A 16962-nucleotide genomic window follows, 5' to 3' on the forward strand; every position below is an offset into this window, starting at 1 on the left:
TTCCACTCCCTCACTTTAAGACTGCAGGTGTCTTCGGTTTTAAAATGAGTTTCTTGGAGGCAACATATAGATGGGTTTTGTTTTTTTATCCATTCTCATACCCTGTTTCTTTTGATTGGGGCATTTAGCCCATTAACATTCAGGGTAACTATTGAGAGATATGATTTTAGTGCCATTGTATTGCCTGTAAGGTGACTGTTACTGTATATTGTCTCTGTTCCTTTCTCATCTACCACTTGTAGGCTCTCTCTTTGCTTAGAGGACCCCTTTCAGTATTTCCTGTAGAGCTGGTTTGGTGTTTGCAAATTCTTTCAGTTTTTCTTTGTCCTGGAAGCTTTTAATCTCTCCTTCTATTTTCAATGATAGCCTAGCTGGATATAGTATTCTTGGCTGCATGTTTTTCTCGCTTAGTGCTCTGAAAATATCATGCCAGCTCTTTCTGGCCTGCCAGGTCTCTGTGGATAAGTCAGCTGCCAATCTAATACTTTTACCATTGTATGTTACAGACTTCTTTTCCCGGGCTGCTTTCAGGATTTGCTCTTTGTCACTAAGGCTTGTAAATTTTACTATTAGGTGATGGGGTGTGGGCCTATTCTTATTGATTTTGAGGGGCGTTCTCTGAACCTCCTGAATTTTGATGCTCATTCCCTTTGCCATATTGGGGAAATTCTCCCCAATAATTCTCTCCAGTATACCTTCTGCTCCCCTCTCTCTTTCTTCTTCTTCTGGAATCCCAATTATTCTAATGTTGTTTCATCTTATGGTGTCACTTATCTCTCGAATTCTCCCCTCATGGTCCAGTAGCTGTTTGTCCCTCTTTTGCTCAGCTTCTTTATTCTCTGTCATTTGGTCTTCTATATTGCTAATTCTTTCTTCTGCCTCATTTATCCTAGCAGTGAGAGCCTCCATTTTTGATTGAACTTCATTAATAGCTTTTTTTATTTCAACTTGGTTAGATTTTAGTTCTTTTATTTCTCCAGAAAGGGCTTTTATATCTCTCGAGAGGGTTTCTCTAATATCTTCCATGCCTTTTTCAAGCCCGGCTATAACCTTGAGAATTGCATTTTGAACTCTAGATCTGACATATTACCAATATCTGTATTGATTAGGTCCCAAGCCTTCGGTACTGCCTCTTGTTCTTTTTTTTGCTTGTGAATTTTTCCGCCTTGTCATTTTGTACAGCTAAGAGTATATGAAGGAGCAAGTAAAATACTAAAAGGGTGGCAACAATCCCAGGAAAATATGCTTTAACCAAATCAGAAGAGATCCCAAATCGTGAGGGGGGATTTCTCCCCCCTCACTATTGGGTGAGGGATCTTCTCTGATTGGGATCTCCTTTGATTGGGATCTCCCAATATCTTCTGACTGGGATCTCCCAATCTCTTCTGATTGGGATCTCTTCTGATTTGGGGATAAAAAGAGGTTCAAAAAGAAAGAAAGAAAAAAAAGAAAAAAAAGAATTATAAAAAAAGAAAATGAATAAACAAAAGTATAAAAAAGAAAAAAAAATATATATATATATATTAGATAATCTAGTTAAAAAACGTTAAAAAAGAAAAGGATAAAAGTTATAAAAAATTTTAGCAGAAGAAGAGAAAAAAAATGAAAAAGAAAAAAATTAAATTAACTGCAAGACTAAAAAATCACAGGCAGAAAGCCATGAGTTCCGTGGTTTGTTTTCTCCTCCTCTGGAATTCTGCTTCTCTCTCCTTGGTATTGAAACTGCACTCCTTGGTAGGTGAACTTGGTCTTGCCTGGATTTCTTGTTGATCTTCTGGGGGAGGGGCCTGGTGTAGTGATTCTCAAGTGTCTTTGCCCCAGGCGGAATTACACCGCCCTTACCAGGGGCCGGGCTGAGTGATCTGCTCGGCTTTGCTTTCAGGAGCTTGTGTTCCCTGAGCGCTTTCCGTAGAGTTCCGGAGGACGGGAATACAAATGGCTGCCTCCTGGTCTCTGGCCCGGAGGAGCCGAGAGCCCATGGCCACACTCCCCTGTGCGCCCTCAGCGAACAGCTCCTAGTAACTCGCGTCTGCCTAACCTCCAGCCGCGCTCCGAGCTCACCGAGCTTGCGACCCGTTCAAGGCAACTCCGAGCTGCAAGCTTACTGTCGGCTCTGTCTCTGCAGCCGGCTTTCCCGTTCCAATATCCGCAAGCTCTGCGACACTCAGACACCCCCGATCCTTCTGTGACCCCGCGGGACCTGAGGTCACGCCGACCCCGTGTGGGCTTCGCCACGGTTTAGCCTCCTGAGCGATGTCCCTCAGCGGAACAGACTTTTAAAAGTCCTGATTTTGTGCTCCGTTGCTCCGCCGCTTGCCGGGAGCCGGCCCCTCCCCCCGGGGTCTATCTTCCCATCGCTTTGGATTCACTTCTCCGCCAGTCCTACCTTTCAGAAAGTGATTGATTTTCTGTTTCTAGAATTGCTGTTCTTCTTCTCTTCGATCTGCTGATGGATTTGCAGGTGTCTGCAATCTTTAGATAAGCTCTCTAGCTGATCTCCTGCTAGCTGAGGTAGTCTCAGCCTGCTACTTCTCTGCCATCTTGACTCCTCCTCCAGATATTAACAACTTTCAACATGATCTCTAGGAATAATCCGCAGTTCTGAACCATGCTTTAGGAAAACATTTCCAGCAGTCTGGGCAGGATTTATTCCTATTCCATCATTGGTAATAATTGCACTTGTTGCTGCAGGAACTTTAAATTCTTCTGCTGCAAACTTTAAGACTGCTGTGAAATGTGTACTTTCAGGTACACTAAGTACTTTGTAAGGCAGCCGTGGGTCCGACGTCAGCGTGATCTTAAAAGAAACCTTCGACATGGTGAGGTTCCAAGCGTGGATGCCTGGAAACACCACCTCACATTCCATTAGCTGGTCGCGGCAAGGCAGGCTCAATCTGTGGGCTCTTGGGCGAGCTACCCAGAGAGCTGAGTTGAAATGGACTCTACTGAGGCTGGGTCATAACGTGGGTTGGTGGCCATGGAGACCTTGGAATATCGTTGTGGCTCAGGGACTTTGCAGGACTCTCCAATCCGACGGGTTTGACACAGCACCAACAAGGAAGCTTCCTATGTGGAGACAAGAGGTGTTCTGATTGGTGCCTCAGGAAAGCCCCAAATGCTGTACTGCGAACCCAGGCCTCTGAGTATTGACCCCTGGAAACCAAAGCAAGACTTCAGATTAGGGCCTAGGAGCCTGTCCGTTTCAATCTTCTGTCTCTGTGGACATCTGTCTGTGATTCTGCATGGAGGTAGTTGCTCAGCTTGCGTCCGAATGCCCCTGTTTGTCCAGGGCAGCTTACAGTAGTGGGATGTCCTTGGGGACCTTGAAGTTTTTCCTGTTCTGTAGGGTTGCGGGCAATGGAATGGGCACAGTCTCCTAGGAGAGGGCAGGACAGTCCTGTGGTGTGCCTCCACAGGCCCCAGCCTGGAGACTGTGTGGACCAGGGCTGTGGGGACAGACGACCAAAACTCTGCTGAGGTTTGGGGCTGAGGTTATGGCAGGACTGATCTACAGTCCATTAGGGGAGCTCCTCGCTATATGAAAAGAGAGCGAGTGGGAGGCAGTCTTTCAGGCTTATGTCTCTGGATGTTGTATTCACAATGGTCGTTTAATGTAGGGGTGGACTCATGGGTCGTGGAAGAGTCTCCCGCTCTGGTGATTTGCCCAGCTCCCAAGAGATAGGGGTCATTCTGTGGGAAGGGAGGAGTCCTGTTTTCTGCCTCAGATGCCCCCCAATAGAAGGACAATAAAGCAGAACACTGGGTACAGACAACTGAAATACCCATCCTCTGATTAGGCCTGGTGGCCTATGGGCATGGCAAGCCCCATATACGGGCTCTTGGTCCAGCCACTGAGAGGATTTACTTGAATAGGGGACTCACTCTGAGAGTCACAATGTGTTTTTGTGCCCAAGGCGGCCCTCAATCATGGGCGGGGCCTTAGTGAGCATGCAGGTTTCTCCTACACTGAACGTAGGACAACATACCAAACACAAGTTTTCTTGCCATGGGAAAGGAGGAGTTCTTATTTCTGCATCACGTTCACCACTGGGCACTGATTGGAGATAAGATGTAGGTCCTGAAGCCTGATAAACGAGGTTGGAAAAATATGATGACCTAAGGCCATGGTGGGTCCGATGTGTTCAGTTTGGTGCCAGCTTTCTAGGTGTCGTTTAGGAGGTCTGCAATCAGCCTGTGCCAGACAGGGCATTAGTGCCCAGATAGGCTGTATAATTGGGGTACAGTCGAGAGGTGTGCAGAATATAATAATTTGGGGTTTCTCGGTAGCCCCATAGGGCAAAGTTTTTCTTCTGGACGGCAGGCAGAATGCTGCATTGTTGGTCCAGAATTGCCAAACTGGAGGGCTTTTGGGCCAGGAGTGTGTGGACAGAAGTCTGAGAACACAAGCTAAGCTTAGGTTTAGGGGCGAGGGCACGGCAGGCACACTGTGCAGAGCTGAATCAAGATTCCCTGCATCTGAAGTCAGGGCGAGAATCAGACATTGGCTCAGGTTGGAGTTTCTGTCCATGATGGCCCCTTCATGAAGCGGTTCATCACCAGGCCATGGAGGTTTTCCATGATGGGAGTAGTGAGATGCTCCAAACCACAAGGATTTTCTGCGGGTCAATTGAAACCTGTTGGATGGCTCCAGGACATCCCATATGGAACGACTCCAGAGCAGGGTTCTAAGGATGGATGCCTGGGCAGCCCGCCTCACATTCCAATTGTCTTCTAGCGTCAAGACACATTTGATCTGCTGGCTCTGGCATAGCAACTGATGGGCTGAGTTGAAATGGACTCTCCTGAGGATGGGTCATAATGTGGGTTTGTGTCCATGGAGACCTTGAAATGGGGCGGTGGCACTGGAGCCCTGAAGGATTCTCTAAACCAGAGATTTTGACACAGCTCCATGAGCAAGTTTTCCATGGGGAGATGAGATTTGTTCTCATTGGTGCTTCAGTAAACCCCATATGCTGGTATTGGAAACCAGGCCTCTGAGGAGAGATGCCTGGAAACCAAAGCAATGTATCTGATTAGGGCCTAGGGGCCTGTGTGGTTTAATCTTCTTCTCTGGGGACATCTGTCTATGGGTGTGAGTGGAGGTAGTTCCTCAGCTGATGTCAGATAACCCCTGTTTGTCTCAGGAGGTCTACACTAATGGGATGACCTCAGTGACTTTGGAGGTTACTCCCAATTTGCAAGTTTGTGGCCAATGAAATGGGCAGAATTCCTTTGGGGAGGGAAGGCACAGTCCTGTGGTGTGGCTCCAGGGGCCCAAGCATGGAGGGAGTGTGGGCCAGAGCTGTGGGGACAGAAGTCTGAAAACAGAAACTCAGCTTAGGTTTGGGAACGTAGTTATGGCAGGACCAATCTACAGACCTTGAGAACTCTTCATGATACGAAGAAAGAGGGAATGTGAGGCTCTTGATCAGGCTTTTGTTTCTGAATTTTGTGTCACCAATGGCCATGGAATGTAGGGGTGACCTCAAGGGCCATGGACGAGTCTCCCTTTCTGAGTATTTGGCCCGATCCCAAGATTTTGTGGTCATTCTGTGGTATGGGAGGAGTCTGTTCTGTTTTCTTTCTTTCTTTTTCTTTTTTTTTTACCTCCGCTGTGCCACCAAAAGAGGGATTCCAGAGCAGAGCCCTGGGGAGGGACGACTGGACAACCCGAACTCTGATTAAGATTGGGGGCTTAGGTGCATGGCAAGCCGTATATGTGGGCTCTTGGTCCAGCCACTGAGAGGCCTTACTTGAACACTGGGCTCACCCTGAGGGTCACAATGCGTGTTTGTGACTAATGCGGCCCTTGAGCATGGGTGGGGCCTCATGGGCCACACTGCTTTCAACTACACTGAATGTTGGACCACATGCCAAACACAAGGTTTCTTGCCATGGGGAAGTAGGAGTTCTGATTTCTGCATCACGTTCACCCCTGAGCAGTGAATGGAGATAAGGTCTAGGTACTGAAGCCTGAAAACCGAGGTTGGGAAGAGATGACGAGCTAAGGCCATGGCGGGTCTGATGTGCTCAGTGTGTAGTCAGCTGTCTGGGTGTTGGTCAGGAGGTCCGGGCTCAGGCTGTGTCAAACAGTACATTAGTGTCCAGGTTAGACTGTATAATTTGGGTACAGTCAAGTGCCCTGTAGGTTTTTCCTCATTTGGGAGTCTGGGAAGCTCCATAGAGCAACATTTTTCTTCTGGAGGGCAGGCAGAGTGCTGCATTTTGGGCCCGGTATTGCCAAACTTGAGTTGAGGGCTTGGGGGCCAGGAGTGTGAGGACAGAAGTCTGAGAACACAAGGTAGATGTAAGTTTCTCGGCGAGGGCAAGGCAGGCACACTCTGCAGAGCTGAATCGAGATCTCGTGCAACTGAAGTCAGGGCGAGGATCAGATGTTGCCTCAAGTTGGAGTTTCTGTCCATGATGGCCCTTCATGAAGGAGAGAGGGATATCACAAAGCCATCAAGATTTTCCCACATTAGGAGTTGTGAGATGCTCCAAAACGCAGGAATTCCTCCTGCAGGACATTTAATACTTGTTGGATGGCTCCAGGAAGTCCCATACACAACGAGGCCAGAGCAGGATTCCAAAGATGGATGTCTGGACAGCCTGACTCGCATTTCAATTGTCTCCTAACGACAAGATAGGTTCGATCTGTGGGCTATGAGAGAGCTCTGAGGGGTCTGAGTTGAAATGGAATCTCCTGAGGATAGGTCCTAATGTGGCTTTGTGTCCATGGAGACTTTGAATGGGGCGGTGGCACGGGTCACTCAAGGATTCTCCTAACTGGAGGTTAAGAGACAGCTCCAAAGAGCAAGTTTCCCAAGTGGAGATGAGATTTGTTTTGATTGGTGACTCAGGAAACCCCCATATGCTGGTATTGGAAACCAAGGCCTCTGAGGAGAAATACCTGGAAACTAATGCAATGTATTTGATTAGAGAATAGGGACCTGTCGAATTAAATTTTCTTCTCTGGTGACAACTGTCTACGCTATGAATGGAGGTAGTTGCTCAGCTGGTGATAGACCGCCACTGTATGTCAGGGCGACCTACACTATTGGGATGGTCTTGGGGCGTTTGGAGGTTTCTCCTAATTTGTACGGTTGTGGCAAATGGAATGGGCAGAATTCACGTGGAGTGGGCAGGCACAGTCTTGAGGTGTGGCTCCAGGGGCCCCAGCATGGAGGATGTGTGGGCAAGGAGTGTGGGAACAGAAGTCTGAAAACACAAACTCAGCTTAGGTTTGGGGATGTAGGTATGGCAGGACCAATCTACAGACCGTGAGGAGAACTGTTCAGGACATGGAGAAAGGACGAGTGTGAGGTGCTTCCTCAGGCTTTTGTCTCTGGATTTTGTGTCAACGATGGACGTGGAATATCGGGGAGGCCACATGGGCTATGAACGAGTCTTCTATCTGTGGATTTGGCCCGATCCCAAGAGTTTTGGGAAGATCTGTGGGATGGGAGGAGTCCTTCCTGTTTTGTTATTTCAGGTGTCCCACCAAAAGAGGGACTCCAGAGCAGAGCCCTGGGGATGGCGCCTGGACAATGAGAAATCTGGTTAAAAATCGGGCCTAGGTCCTGGGCTCTTGTTTTTTGGGAGGTTTTTGGACACTGCTTCAATCTCGTTATTAGATATCGGTCTATTCAGGTTGTCAATTTCTTCCTGGCTCAATGTTGGTAGTTTATATTTTTCCAGGAATGCATCCATTTCGTCTAGGTTGCTAACCTTATTGGCATATAACTGTTGATAATAACTTCTGATGATTGTTTCTACTTCCTTGGTGTTAGTTGTGACGGATTCCTTGGGGAATTCTACCAAACCTTCAAAGAAGAAATAACACCTATTCTCCTGAAACTGTTTCAAAAAATTGAAGCAGAAGGAAAACTTCCAGACTCTTTTTATGAAGCCAGCATTACCCTGATCCCCAAACCAGGCAAGGACCCTACCAAAAAGAAGAATTTTAGACCAATATCACTGATGAATATGGATGCTAAGATTCTCAACAAGATTCTAGCCAACAGGATCCAACAGCACATTAAAAAGATTATCCACCATGATCAGGTGGGATTCATCCCTGGGCTACAAGGATGGTTCAACATTCGCAAATCAATCAATGTGATACAACAAATTAATACGAGAAGAGAGAAGAACCATATGGTCCTCTCAATTGATCCAGAAAAAGCATTTGACAAAATCCAGCATCCGTTCCTGATTAAAACACTTCAAAGTATAGGGATAGAGGGAACATTCCTGAACCTCATCAAATCTATCTATGAAAGACCCACAGCAAATGTCATCCTCAATGGGAAAAAGCTTGCAGCCTTCCCATTGAGATCAGGAACAAGACAAGGATGCCCACTTTCACCACTCTTGTTCAACATAGTATTAGAAGTTCTAGCAACAGCAATCAGGCAACAGAGAGAAATAAAAAGTATCCAAATTGGTAATGAAGAAGTCAAACTCTCTCTCTTCGCAGATGACATGATTCTTTATATGGAAAACCCAAAAGACTCCACCCCCAAACTACTAGAACTCATACAGCAATTCAGCAACGTGGCAGGATACAAAGTCAATGTGCAGAAATCAGTGGCTTTCTTATACACTAACAATGAAAATACAGAAAGGGAAATTAGAGAATCGATTCCATTTACTATAGCACCAAGAACCATAAGATACCTGGGAATAAACCTAACCAAAGAGGTAAAGGATCTGTACTCAAGGAACTACAGAACACTCATGAAAGAAATTGAAGAAGACACAAAAAGATGGAAGACCATTCCATGCTCTTGGATCGGAAGAATAAACATCGTTAAAATGTCTATACTGCCTAGAGCAATCTATACTTTTAATGCCATTCCGATCAAAATTCAACCGGCATTCTTCAAAGAGCTGGAGCAAATAATCCTAAAATTTGTATGGAATCAGAAGAGACCCCGAATCGCTAAGGAAATGTTGAAAAACAAAAATAAAGCTGGCGGCATCACCTTACCTGATTTCAAGCTTTATTACAAAGCTGTGATCACCAAGACAGCATGGTACTGGCATAAAAAGAGACACATAGACCGGTGGAACAGAGTAGAGAGCCCATATATGGACCCTCTAATTTATGGTCAATTAATCTTCGACAAAACAGGAAAAAATATACAGTGGAAAAAAGACAGTCTCTTCAATAAATGGTGCTGGGAAAACTGGACAGCTATATGTAGAAGAATGAAACTCGACCATTCTCTTACACCGTACACAAAGATAAACTCAAAATGGATAAAAGACCTCAACGTGAGACTGGAATCCATCAGAATCCTAGAGAACATAGGCAGTAATCTCTTCGATATCAACCACAGCAACTTCTTTCAAGATACGTCTCCAAAGGCAAAGGAAACAAAAGCGAAAATAAACTTTTGGGGCTTCATCAAAATCAAAAACTCCTGTACAGCAAAGGAAACAGTCAACAAAACAAAGAGGCAACCCACGGAATGGGAGAAGATATTTGCAAATGACAGTACAGACAAAAGGTTGATATCCAGGATCTATAATGAACTCCTCAAACTCAACACACACGAAACAGGCAAACACGTCAAAAAATGGGCAGAAGATATGAACAGACACTTCTCCAATCAAGACATACTAATGGCTATCAGACACATGAAAAAATGCTCATCATCATTAGCCCTCAGGGTGATTCAAATTAAAACCACATTGAGATATCACCTTACACCAGTTAGAATGGCCAAAATTAACAAAACAGGAAACAACATGTGTTGGAGAGGATGTGGAGAAAGGGGAACCCTCTTCCACTGTTGGTGGGAATGCAGGTTGGTGCAGCCTCTTTGGAGAACAGTGTGGAGATTCCTCAAGAAATTAAAAATAGAGCTTCCGTATGACCCTGCAATTGCACTCCTGGGTATTTACCGCAAAGACACAGATGTCGTGAAAAGAAAGGCCATCTGTACCCCAATGTTTATAGCAGCAATGGCCACAGTCGCCAAACTATGGAAAGAACCAAGATGCCCTTCAACTGATGAATGGATAAGGAAGATGTGGTCCATATACACTATGGAGTATTATGCCTCCATCAGAAAGGATGAATACCCAACTTTTGTAGCAACATGGACGGGACTGGAAGAGATTATGCTGAGTGAAATAAGTCAAGCAGAGAAAGTAAATTATCATATGGTTTCACTTATTTGTGGAGCACAACAAATAGCATGGAGGACAAGGGGTGTTAGAGAGGAGAAGGGAATTTGGGTAAATTGGATGGGGGAGGTGAACCATGAGAGACTATGGACTCTGAAAAACAATCTGAGGGGTTTGAAGTGGCGGGGGGGTGGGAGGTTGGGGTACCAGGTGGTGGGTATTATGGAGGGCACGGCTTGCATGGAGCACTGGGTGTGGTGAAAAAATAATGAATAATGTTTTTTGGAAAATAAATAAAGTGGAAAAAAAAATCAGGCCTAGGGGCATGGCCAGCCCAATATGCCTTCTAATGGTCCAGCCACTGAGAGGCCTTCCTTGAGGACAGGACTCACGCTGAGGGTCACAATGTGTATTTATGCCCTCGCCATGCTCAAGCATGGGCGGGGCCTAATGGTGAACGCTGGTTTCTCCTACACTGAACGTTGGACAACATGCCAACCACAAGTTTTCTTGCCATGGAAAGAAAGGAGTTCTGTTTTCTGCATCATGTTTACCCCTTGGCAGGGTTTGGAGTTAAGGTTTAAGTTATGAAGCCTGAAAAGCTAGGATGGAAAGGGATGATGAACTAAGGCCATGGCGGGTCTGATGTGCTCAGTGTGCAGTCAGCTGTCTGGGTGTTGGTCAGGATGTCCGGACTCAGCCTGAGTCAGACAGTACATTAGTGCCCAGGTTAGACTATATAATTTGGGTACAGTACAGTAGAGTGCCGTGTAGGTCTATCCTCATTTAGGGTGTCTGGGATGCCCCATAGGGCAACTTTTTTCTTCTGGAGGGCAGGAAAATTGCTGCATTGTGCGTCCGGTATTGCCAAACTTGAGGTCTTGGGGGCCAGGAGTGTGAGGACGGAAGTCTGAGAACACAAGCTAGACTTGGGTTTCTGAGTGAGGGTACGACAGGCACACTCTGCAGAGCTGAATCAAGATCTCGTGCATCTGAAGTCAGGGAGAGGTTCAGACATAGGCTCAGGTTGGATTTCCTGTCCATGATGGCCCCTTCATAAGGGGTCGGGCATCACAAAGCCATTGAGGTTTTCCCACGTTGGGAGTTGTGAGATGCTCCAAAATGCAAGGATTATTTCTACAGGACATTTGAGACCTGTTGGATTGCTCCAGGATGTCACATACAGAATGACACCAGAGAACGGTTCTAAGGATGGATACCTGGGCAGCCCGCCTCGCATTCCAATTGTACCCTAGAGACAAAGACAGGTTCTACATGCTGGCTCTGGGGGAGCAAACGAGGGGGCTGAGTTGAAATGGAATCTCCTGCGGATGGCTCCCAATGTGGGCTTGTGTCCATGGAGACCTTGGAATGGGGTGGTGGCACCGGAGCCCTGAATGATTCTCCTAACCGGAGGTTTTGAGACAGCTCCAAAGAGCAAGGTTCCCATGGGGAGACAATATTTGTTCTCATTGGTGCTTCAGGAACTCCCTATATGCTGGTATTGGAAACCAGGCCTATGAGGAGTGATACCTGGAAACCTAAGCAATGCATCCGATTAGGGCCTAGGGGCCTTTCCGTTTCAATCTTCTTCTCTGGCGACAACTGTCTACGGTAGGAGTGGAGGTAGTTGCTTAGCTGGTGTCAGACCGCTCCTGTTTGTCAGGGCGGCCTACACTATTGGGATAGCCTCAGGGACTTTGGAGGTTTCTCCTAATTTGTACGGTTGTGGCAAATGGAATGGGGAGAAGTCACGTGAAGTGGGCAGGCACAGTCCTGAGGTGTGGCTCCAAGGACCCCAGCCTATAGGGTGTGTGAGCCAGGACTGTGTGGACAGAAGTCTGAAAACACAAACTCAGTTTAGGTTTGGGGACGTAGGTATGGCAGGACCGATCTACAGACCGTGAGGAGAACTGTTCGGGATATGGAAAAAGGACGAGTGTGAGGTGCTTGCTCAGGCTTTTGTCTCTGGATTTTGTGTCAATAATGGCTGTGGAATGTCAGGGAGGCCTCATGGGCCATGGATGAGTCTTCCTTTCTGTGGATTTGGCCCGATCCCAAGAGATTTGGGATGATCTGTGGGATGGGAGGAGTCCTTCCTGTCTTGTTACCTCAGGTGTCCCACCAAAAGAGGGATTCCAGAGCAGAGCCCTGGGGAGGGCGACTGAACAATGAGAAATCTGGTTAAAAATCTGGCCTAGGAGCATGGCAAGTCCAATATGCCTTCTAATGGTCCAGCCACTGAGAGGCCTTCCTTGAGGACAGGACTCACGCTGAGGGTCACAATGCGTGTTTATGCCCTCGCCGTCCTCAAGCATGGGCGGGACCTCATGGTTAATGCTGGTTTCTCCTACACTGAACGTTGGACAACATGCCAACCACAAGTTTTCTTGCCATGGGGAAGGAGGACTTCTGATTTCTACATCTCATTCACTCCTGGGAAGTGATTGGAGATAAGGTCTAGGTTCTGAAGTCTGAAAACTAAGGTTGGGAAAAGATGATGAGCTAAGGCCATGTCAGGTCCAATGTGCTCAGTGTGGAGCCAACTGTCTGTGTGTCAGTCGGAAGGTCCGGGCTCAGGCTGTGTCAGACAGTGCAACAGTGCCCAGGGCAGAATATATAATTGGGGTACAGTCAAGTGGCATGCAGGTTGATCCTCATTTGACATCACTGGTAGGGCCCAAGTGCAACATTTTTCTTCTGGAGGGCAGGCAGAGCGCTGCATTGTGGCTCCAGAATTCTAAAACTGGATGCCTTGTGGGCAAGGGCTATGAGGATGGAAGTTTGAGAACACATTTTAGGCATACATTTCGGGGTGAGGGCACAACAGGCACCCTCTGCAGATCTGAATCTGGATTTCGTGCATCTGAAGTCAGGGCGAGGATCAGACATAGACTCAGCCTGGAGTTACTGTCCATTATTTCCCCTTCATTAAGGGGGCAGCATCTCAAGGCCATGGAGGTTTTCATACAATGGGAGTTGTGAGATGCTCCAACTGCAAGGATTCCTTCTGATGGACAATTGAGACCTTTTGGATCGCTCCAGGACATCCCATACAGAATTATGCCAGAGCAAGGATCTAAGGATGGAGGCCTGGGCAGCCCACCTCGCATTCCAATTGTCTCCTAGCGAATAGATAGGTTAGATATGCTGGCTCTGGGGGAGAGACCGAGGGAACTGAGTTGAAATGGAATCTCCTGTGGATTGGTCCTAATGTGTGTTTGTGTCCATGAGACCCTTGGAATGGGGCGGTGTCACATAGGTCCTGAAGGATTCTCCTAACAGGAGGTTTTGAGACAGTTCCAAAGCACATGTTTCCCATGTGGAGACGAGATTTCTTCTGATTGGTGCCTCGGAATCCCCCATATGCTGTTATTGGAAACCAGGCATCTGAGAAGAGATACCTGGCAACCAAAGCAATGGATCCCATTAGGGTCTAGGGGCCTGTCCGGCTCAATCTTCTTCTTTGGGAACATCCACCTACGGCATGAGTGGAGGCAGATGCTCAGCTGGTGTCAGACAGCCCTTGTTTGTCCCAGGAGACCTACACTATTGGAATGGTCTCAGGGACTTTGGAGGTTTCTCCTAATTTGTACAATTATGGACAATGAAATGGTCAGAATTCCGATGGTGTGGGCAAGCACAGTCTTGATGTGTAGCTTTAGGGGCCCCAGCTTGGAGGGTGTGTGGGCCAGGACTGTGGGGACAGAAGTCTGAAAGCACAATCTCTTCTTAGGTTTTGGGACGTAGGTATGGCAGGACTGATCTACAGACCGTGAGGAGAACTGTTCGGGATATGAAGAAAGGGTGAGTGTGAGGTGCTTGCTCAGGCTTTTGTCTCTGGATTTTGTGTCGGTGGTAGCCGTGGAATGTCGGGGTGGCCTCATGGGACATGGATGTTTCCCCGTCTCTGGGGATTTAGCCGGATCCCAAGAGTTGGAGTCATTCTGTGGGATGGGAGGAGTCCTTTCTGGTTTTTTTTTTTTTTTTTTTAAATCACAGGTGTCCCACCAAAAGAGGAATTCCAGAGCATAGCCCTGAGTGGGGTGACTGGACAACCCGACCTCTAGTTAAGATTGCGGGCCTAGGGTCATGGCAAGCCCCATATGCGGGCTATTGGTCCAGCCACTGAGAGGCCTTACTTGAGGACAGGGCTCATGCTGAGTGTCACAATGTGTGTTTGTGCCTAACGCTGCCTTCTAGCATGGGCGGAGCCTCAAGGGCCACACTGGTTTCTCCTATACTGAACATTGGACAACATAAAAAACACAAGGCCATGAGGAAGGAGGAGTTCTGATTTTTGCATCACGTTCACCCCTGGGCAGTGAGTAGAGGTAAGTTCTAGGTTCTGAAGCCTGAAAAATGAGGTTGGGAAGAGATGACGACCTAAGGCCATGGTGGGTCCGATGTGCTCAGTGTGCAGCCAGCTGTGTGGGTGTCGGTCTGGAGGTCCAGACTCAGGTTCTGTCAGACAGGGCATTAGTGCCCAGGGTGGACTATATAATTGAGATACAGTTGAGTGGCGTGCAGGTTGTTCCTCATTTGTGGTCTCTGGGTAGGACAAAAGGGCAATGTTTTTCTTCTGGAGGGCAGGCAAAGTGCTGCATACTGGCTCCAGAATTACCAAACTGGAGTGCTTGTGGGCCCGGAGTGTGAGTCCTGAAGTCTGAGAACACAAGCTAGGCAAAGGTTCTCATGCATTCGAAGTCAGGGCGAGGATCAGACGTTGGCTTAGGCTGGAGTTTCTGTCCCAGATGACCCCTTCAGGAAGGGGGGCGGGGCAACACAAGGTCATGGAGTTTTTCCCTCGATCGGAGTTTTCAGTTACTCTAAACCTCTAGAATTCCTTCTGCAGGACCATTGAGAAATGTTGGTTGGCTTAAGGACGTCCCATACCCAAAAACTCCAGAAGAGTGTTCTAAAATTGATGGCTGGGCAGCCCTTTTCATATTCCAATTGTCTCCTTGGGTCAAGAGAAGTTCAATCTTCTGGCTATGGGGGAGCAACCGAGGGGGTTGTGTTGAAATGGACTCTCCTGCGGATGGGTCATAATATGAGTTTGTTTCCATGGAGACCTTGGAAATGGGTGGTGGCACTTGGGCCCTGAAGGACTCTCCTAACTGGAGGATTTGACACAGCCCCAACGAGCAAGTTTCCCATGTGGAGACTAGATGTGTTCTGATCGGTGCCTCAGGAATCCCCCGTATGCTGGTATTGGAAACCATCCCTCTGTGGAGATGCCTGGAAACCAAAGCAATGGATCCGATTAGGGCCTAAGGGCCTGTCCGTTTCAATCTTCTTCACGGGGGACATCTGTCTATGGGTCTGAGTGGAGGTAGTTGCTTAGCTGGTGTCAGATCAACCTTGTTTGTCCTGGGGGCCGACACTATTGCGATAGTCTCAGACACTTTGGAGGATTCTCCTAATTTGTACAGTTGTGGCAAATGGAATGGGCAGAATATCCTTGGAGAAGGCATGCACAGTCCTGAGGTGTCACTCCAGGGACCCCAGCCTGGAGGCTGTGTGGGCCAGGACTGTGGGGACAGAAGTCCAGATGGCCGTGGAATGTCGAGGTGGCCTCATGGGCTATGGATGAGTCTCCCTCTCTGGGGATTTGGTCTGATCCCAGGAGTTTGGGGTGATTCTGTGGGATGGGAGGAGTCCGTTCTGTGTTTTTACCTCAGATATCCCACCAAAAGAAGCATACGAGAGCATAGCCCTGGGCAGGGGCTAATGGAAAAACTGACCTCTGATTAAGAATGGGGGCCTAAGGGCATGTCCAGCCCCATATGAGGGCTCTTGGTACAGCCACGGACAGGCCTTACTTGAGGACAGGACTCACGCTGAGGGCGACAATGCCTGTTTGTGCCCAGTGCAGCCCTCAAGCATGGGCGGGGCCTCATGGGCCATGCTGGTTTCTCCTACTCTGAACAATGGACAACATGCCAACCACAAGGTTTCTGGCCATGGGGAGGGAGGAGTTCTGATTTCTGCATCATGTTCACCCCTGGGCAGTGATTGCAGTTAAGGTCTAGGTTCTGAAGCCTGAAAAACGAGATTGGGAAGAGATGACGACCTAACCACCAACCAACCACCATCGTGGGTCCGATGTGCTCAGTGTGCAGCCAGCTCTCTGCGTGTTGGTCGGGAGGTCCTGGTTCAGGCTGTGTCTTACAGGGCATTAGTGCCCAGGGTAGACTGTATAATATGGGTACAGTCGAATTGCGTGCAGGTTGATCCTCATTTGGGGTTTCTGGGTAGCCCCAAGGGCAACGATTTTCTTCTGGAGGGGAGGCAGAGTGCTGCATTGTGGCTCCGAAATTGCCAACCTGAGGGCTTGTGGGCCAAGTGTGTGAGAATGGAAGTCTGAGAACACAAGCTAGGCATAGGTTTTGGGGCGAGGGCACGGCAAACACACTCTGCCGAGCTGAATCGAGATCTCATGCATTTGAAGTCAGGACTAGGATCAGACGTTGGCTCATGGAGTTTCTGTCCATGATGGCCCTTTCATGAAGGGGGGGAGGGCATCACAAGGCTATGGAGGTTTTCCCACGATGTGAGTTGTGAGATTCTCCAAATTGCAAGGATTCCTTCTTTGGGACAATTGAGACCTGTTGGATGGCTCCAGGACATCCTATAGGGAGGACTCCAGAGCTGTGTTCTAAGGATGGATGCCTGGGCAGCCCGCCTCACATTCCAATTGCCTACTTGCAATAAGACAGGTTCAATCTGCTGGCTCTGGGGGAGCAACCTTGTGCTGAGTTGAAATGGACTCTACTGCACATGTGTCCTAATGTGTGTTTGTGTCCATGGAGACCTTGGAAT

The 16962-nt window shown here is 47.8% G+C and overlaps 1 protein-coding gene across 1 annotated transcript; it reads right to left on the reverse strand.

The window, feature by feature from the left end:
* Positions 1-2560: 2560 nt before the first annotated feature.
* LOC122903982 (ubiquitin-fold modifier 1-like) lies at positions 2561-2819 on the reverse strand. The gene has a single exon (XM_044244496.1). The coding sequence runs from the start codon at positions 2816-2818 to the stop codon at positions 2561-2563; it is 258 nt and encodes an 85-aa protein (XP_044100431.1). The 5' UTR covers position 2819.
* Between the last annotated feature and the right edge of the window lie 14143 nt (positions 2820-16962).

This window comes from Neovison vison, chromosome 4 (genome assembly GCF_020171115.1).
Source record: "Neovison vison isolate M4711 chromosome 4, ASM_NN_V1, whole genome shotgun sequence".
Taxonomy (NCBI): domain Eukaryota; kingdom Metazoa; phylum Chordata; class Mammalia; order Carnivora; family Mustelidae; genus Neogale; species Neogale vison.